Source organism: Dryobates pubescens, chromosome 26 (assembly GCF_014839835.1).
Source record: "Dryobates pubescens isolate bDryPub1 chromosome 26, bDryPub1.pri, whole genome shotgun sequence".
NCBI classification, from domain to species: domain Eukaryota; kingdom Metazoa; phylum Chordata; class Aves; order Piciformes; family Picidae; genus Dryobates; species Dryobates pubescens.
The window spans coordinates 1,203,946-1,209,945 of NC_071637.1; the positions used below are offsets into that span (position 1 = coordinate 1,203,946).

The 6,000-nt window shown below is 56.4% G+C and overlaps 1 protein-coding gene across 3 annotated transcripts in view; it reads right to left on the reverse strand.

Annotated features, from left to right (window-relative positions):
* Positions 1-5,127, reverse strand: part of MMP24 (matrix metallopeptidase 24) — a 67,064-nt gene extending 61,937 nt beyond the window's left edge. For 2 of the 3 annotated variants that reach the window (XM_054173368.1, XM_054173367.1), the window contains exons 1-2: positions 4,985-5,127; positions 970-1,118 (exon numbers count right to left, since the gene is read on the reverse strand). In XM_054173368.1, coding sequence (XP_054029343.1) covers positions 970-1,118; positions 4,985-5,083 — 248 coding nt within the window. In that variant the 5' untranslated portion in view covers positions 5,084-5,127. The remainder of the gene's footprint in view (positions 1-969; positions 1,119-4,984) is intronic. The other variant, XM_054173369.1, reaches the window with a different exon arrangement.
* Between the last annotated feature and the right edge of the window lie 873 nt (positions 5,128-6,000).

A 6,000-nucleotide genomic window follows, 5' to 3' on the forward strand; every position in this document is an offset into this window, starting at 1 on the left:
CTTTATGCCAGCAGAGTGGCATGAGGAGAGAGGAAGAACTAGAGCACGCTTTCAAAGGGTTTGCTAATGCATTAAGGTCAAGGGGAAACTCTCAGGCAGGGCATAAGCAAGAGCTATTATTTGTGCTTTCTTTTTTAGCTCACCATGAGATGCTTCTTTCTCCTAGAAAACATTAGCAACACCTTATCTGCATTGTACTTTAGTTAAGAGATACTCCCCAGTCCAGGCCAACAGCATGCAGATTTACCAGTGCACAACACCCATGCAGTCAGAGGCCAGGAAGCCTGCCCTGCTAAGTCAGCAGACACCACTTCCACACTTCCCAGGACACACTGAAGAGCAGACTAAAGGCCTCCACAGAATAAAGTCCCCTCCAGCTTAGGTGATTTGTGACTGGTGCCATCAAGCCATGATCACAAGAAGAAACACACAGCAGAGAACATCTAATGCCCAACAAATGGCAACTATTGACAGCTAAGCAGCTTTGACTATTTGTCATCAAACTACAACAACTCACTTCAGCCCAAAACTAGAGATCTTCCCAAACACCATCTATGGAGCTCCACAACTCCAAGTCATGAAGAAATGCATTAGAAGCCATTTCTAGACCCAGTTTTTTCACCTAAATCCAGAGAAAGGTGGAAAGAAATGAAACCCTTGATGCTCTCCACTTGCAGAGGCTCAGGGGATTCATGTTTTGCCTGCACACCAGCAGTGGGGACCCACACATAAAGAATGCCATTTAACAAGAGCTGCTGCTCACACTCACACACAGTGCTGCCAGCAAAAGGAAAAGGTGGAGCTGTCCACATGTTTTCATCAGGGACACCTTTTCATAATCAAGACTTCTCTGGCTGAGTCAGTCAGATTTGTCCCTTGTGAGGGTTTCTTGTAGCTGGAGTGATCACCCAGCTAATAGGACAAGGTGCTGAGAAAGGGAAAGGCACAGTTAGCCCACGTTCATCTTACTCAATGGTTGTCTGGTCCAAAACTCCTGTCACTGGGATCCCATAGAACTGCTGCATAGTGGCAACTGCAGACTGCACAGCTTTTCCTGACTGCAGGGCAGACATTGGGCTGTCAGATGGAAGCAAGTAGCCGTAAGCTTTTAACCAACCCTGGAAAAGAAAGAGACAGACAGAAGGATGCCACCATTAGGTTTCAGCTTAACAGACCAGAGCATTTCCTCAACAGCAAAGGTGATGAACTAGCCCCCCCCCAAAAAAAACAACCAACCATCTGTTTTGTGGTTAGGTTTGGCAATATCATCTGATCCTCAGGAAGGGCTGAAGACTTCTCCTGACAGCACAATGCCAATTAAACCTGGCTGTCATCCCTACTGAGTAACTGGAGCACTAGTCCTTTGGAGCACTAGAAATTCCCAAGAAGCCCTGTCCTTGTTCCAGAGACCTCCTGTGCACTGTCAACTTGCCATCACGAGACTTCTCAGTGCCCACAGCAGCACCCTCCCAGGAACCCATTGTCTGCCACCTACTGCTGCCTCCAGACTCCAAGCAAGCAGCTGAATGATCCATGGGGTGCTGGTGGGCAGCAAGTTCTGCATGGGACAGCAATGTGCCCTGGTGGCCAAGAGAGCCAATGGCATCCTGGGGGTAGCAAGAAAAGTGCGGCCAGCAGGGCTAGGGAGGTTCTTCTCCCCCTCTACTCTGCACTGATGAGAGCACACCTGCAATACTGTGTCCAGTGCTGGGCTCCCCAGTTCAAGAGAGACAGAGACCTGATGGAGAGAGTCCAATGGAGAGCCACGAGGATGATTAGGGGACTTGAGCATCTCCCTTATGGAGAGAAACTGAGAGCCCTGGGTCTCTTTAATCTGGAGAGAAGGCTGAGAGGGGATCTGATCAATGTCTATCAATATCTGAGGGGTGGGTGCCAGGTAGAGGGGGCCAAGCTCTTTTCAGTGGTGCACAGTAACAAGCCAAGGAACAGTGACAGTGGATACAAACTTGAACATAGAAGGTTTCACCTCAACAAGAGGAGACAATTCTTCACAGTGAGGGTCACAGAGCACTGGAGCAGGCTGCCCAGAGGGGTTGTAGAGTCTCCTTCTCTGGAGACTTTCAAAACCCACCTGGATGAATTCCTGTGCAGACTACCCAAGGGGATCCTGCTTTTGGCAGGGGGGTTGGATTGGATGATCCCTGGAGGTCCCTTCCAACCTCTAAGGTTCTGTGAACAGCCCAGGGCAATCCCCACCAACGCTGGTTCAGCTTTACACTTGCACTGAGCACAGCAGCATCGCCCTTAAAACCTCCAACTAACAGCAAAAATCCCACACTGGAAGTCTGGAGGGGCTCTGGTTAGATGGGCTTTTCCTCTACTAACAGCAGACACCTAGCACATGGTTAGAATAGGAAAAGAGCCAACTCCCCTCCTGCAGCTTTGTCCCTTTTCCCTGCCTCCCTCCCAAAATGCAGCTTCAGCTAAAACCACGTCAGACTTGTCCAGATGCTAAGGACAGCACTTGCAAGAACACCCTTGAATTCAGGAGTGTATTTTTTCCCTTCCCTTTCTCTCCCCGCCAACTCTGAGAGCACAGCAAACCAGCTCATCAATTCACCATTCAGTGCAAATGGCAACAAACCTGAAGGAAGAGCTGCTCCAGAAACTTTGCACTGTGACCTCCTGCACACACCCCAGAGCTGCTTCCTTCTGCCCAATGCCCCCAGGCCTCCTATGCAACACTTACACAGGATTGCTATGAGACACCCCCCCACCCTGTATGCTCTCTGCAGCCACCAGGACAACCCACCTGACTGACAGGACACAGTCCTCAACACCCAAGTGCTGGACTGATGATGAATCATCTGCATGTGCTGCTCTCACACTGGCAGCCTGACCGCTCAGGGCAGGGGGCAGAGGAGGGCAGAGACTGAATCACAGAATCAGCCAGGCTGGAAGGCACCTCCAAGATCAAGTCCAACTGATCACCCAACCCTGTCTAACAACTAGACCATGGCACTAAGTGCCTCATCCAGGCTTTTCTTAAACACTTCCAGGGACAATCATTCCACCACCTCCCTGGGCAGCCAATCTCTCTTTCTGAGAAGAACTTCTTTCAAAGATCAAGCCTAAACTTCCCCCTGGCACAGCTTGGGACTGTGTCCTCTTGTTCTGGTGCTGGGTGCCTGGCAGAAGAGACCAACCTCTGCCTGGCTACAACCTCCCTTCAGGGAGTTGGAGAGAGTGATAAGGTCACTCCTGAGCCTCCTCTTCTGCAGGCTAAGCAACCCCAGCTCCCTCAGCCTCTCCTCCCAGGGCTGTGCTCCAGACCCCTCCCCAGCTTTGTTGCTCTTTGCTGGACACCTTCCAGCAACTCAACATCTTTCTTGAATTGAGGAGCCCAGAACTGGACACAGGACTCAAGGAGTGGCCTAACCAATGCTGAGTACAGGACAGATAAAGCACTGGAGAAGGCTGCCCAGAGAGGTTGTGGAGTCTCCTTCACTGGACACATTCAAAACCCACCTGGATGCATTTCAGTGCAGACTACCCTGGGTGATCCTGCTTTTGGCAGGGGGGTTTGACCCAGTGCTCTCTGGAGGTCCCTTCCAACCTCTAATGTACTGTGACACTCTGAGGGCCACATCCTCCCCTAACATAACACAGCAGCAGAAAAGGGGTGCAGGTCAATAGGAGCACACCAGAGACAACAATCTCCACTTCTTTGTGGCAACAGAAAGATACTAGAATGGACTGGGACAAAAGGGGGGGTGCTGGGGGGAAGTTGCTTCCAAAGCATTAGAAAGAAGGTGAGAAGGTGTGAGACAGCATCTGGGTCAGGCATATTCATAGAGACTGGCCACTTCTTCGTAGCATGGTTTGGGTTGGAAAGGACCTTAAAGATCATCTAGTCCCAAACCCCCTGCCATGGGCAGGGCCACCTCCCACCAGCACAGGCTGCTCAAGGCCTCATCCATCCTGGCCTTGAACACCTCCAGGGAGGAGGCAGCCACAGCCTCCCTGGGCAACCTGGGCCAGTCTCTCCCCACCCTCACTCCCAACAATTTCTTCCTAATCTCCAGTCTCAATCTGCCCCCCTCAAGCTTCAATGCATTGTTCCTGATCCTGGCACTCCCAGCCCTTGTCCAAAGTCCCTCCCCAGTTCTCCTGGAACCCCTTCAGGTACTGCAAGGCTGCTCTGAGCTCTCCCTGGAGCCTTCTCTTCTCCACATTTACCAGCTCCAGCTCTTTCAGCCTGTCCCCACAGGGGACATATTAAAGTTCACCAAATAAATGGCCACGCAGCATATGGAACAGAGACATCACCCAGGGCTCAAAGCAAAGCCAAGCTGCAGAACTGTTTGGAGACCAAACCTTTGCCAGCACTGCCTTGAGCTCCGGTCCTGGGCTCCGACAAACACGGAGCGCTGGCACACGCAGCCCTTCAGCCTGACCAAAAGAAGCTGTCCTTGAGCGGCAAGGGCAGGGCGCACGAACCGCTGCAGCTCTGAGGGAGGCTGCTCTCACCTCTTCCCCTTCCCTCCAGGCCAGGCTCGGCCGCCACAGCGGGGACACCGCTCGGCGCCCGCACAGGCACCGAAGGGCTCCGCTCCTGGGCGGCTGTTGACCGAGCGCGCAGGGCGGGCACGGCCGCCCGCGCCTGCCAGCTGCCAGCCTGCTCGGGCACAGAGCAGCCGCCAGCCAGCGTGGCACCTCAGCCCAGCCCGCAGCCCCCCAGCCCAGCCCGGCCGCCTCGGAGAGCGGCAGGACCAGAAGGGCCTACCGCAGACGCAGGAAGGCTGCCGGCGGGCAGCAGCGCCCAGGCAGGGCGACAGAGAGCCCGGGAGAGCTCGGGGAGCCCAGCCTTGCAGCCAGCACCGCGCACGAACCGGGCCCGGGCCGCCCGTCCCCGGTACTCCGCTCCCAGCTACGGCACCGCCGGCCCGGCCGCCCCAGGGAGCCGCCCGGCGCAGACAGGCTCAGCACCCCGCCTCGCCCCGGGCTGCCCTCCGGCACCTACCCGGCCGGCGCTGGTGTCGTCGGCGGCGCGGACCAGGGCACACAGCAGCGGCAGCAGGGAGCCCGCCGCGGCCAGGCTCGGACGCCGCCTCGGCGCCATGGCAGCGCGGCGGGGCCCGGCCACCGCTCCGGCCCGGCGGCGGCGGCGGCTGCGCGCAGCGCCCGGAACGGGAAGCAGTCACCGCCCCGCCGCTTCCTGCCCCGCGCCGAGCCGGCGCCTGCAGCCGGAGCCCCCGGCAGGGCTGGGATCCAGGCACCGGCAGCCCCACGCTGCCGTCCCTTCCCGGAGGGTTTTTTTTCCACGCAGCCGCCTCTAGCTGCAGGCTGAGCGCTCGGAGGGGCTGGCAGCGACCTCGGCCCTGCCGCAGCGCCCCAGCAGGAGCCCCGGCGCCTTTCTCTGCCGAGCCGCTTCTGGCATCACCGGGTTTGTGCTGCTCCTGAAGCGCCTCCCAGGCAGCCTGGCCTTGGCTTCGGCCGCAGCCCGAAGGCGTTCCGCAGGCTGCTGCAGGAGGCTCGGGGGCGTGCAGCTTGCAGCGAGCCCAGGGGGCAGACGAACACGGGGCAGGTTGGTGGCTGCTGGTCCTGGCCCCGCTCTGAAAGGAGGTGGCGTGCTTCTGAGATTGGTGTCCAAGGGGAGGCACGGAGAAGCCCGAGAAGGCTTTGCCACTGGTTGGAGAGGAGAGCCCTGGGTGTGCTCCGAGAGCTTGCCAAGAAGACAACACACTTCGTGAGAGCTGGGAACTGGAAATCACAGAATGCATTGGGTTAGAAGGGACCCTCAAAAGTCATCTTGCCCAAGCCAGCTGCAGTCATCGGGGACAGCTCCAGCGAGATCAGGTTGCTCAGGGCCCTAACAATTCTGACTTTAATGTCTCCAGGGATGGGACCTCCACCACATCCCTGGGCAACCTGTGCCAGGCTTTCACCGCTCTTACTGTGCAGAACTTCCTCCTGATGTCCAACCTAAATCCACCCTGCTCCAGTTTCAAACTGTTGCCTCTGAGTCATAGAATCACA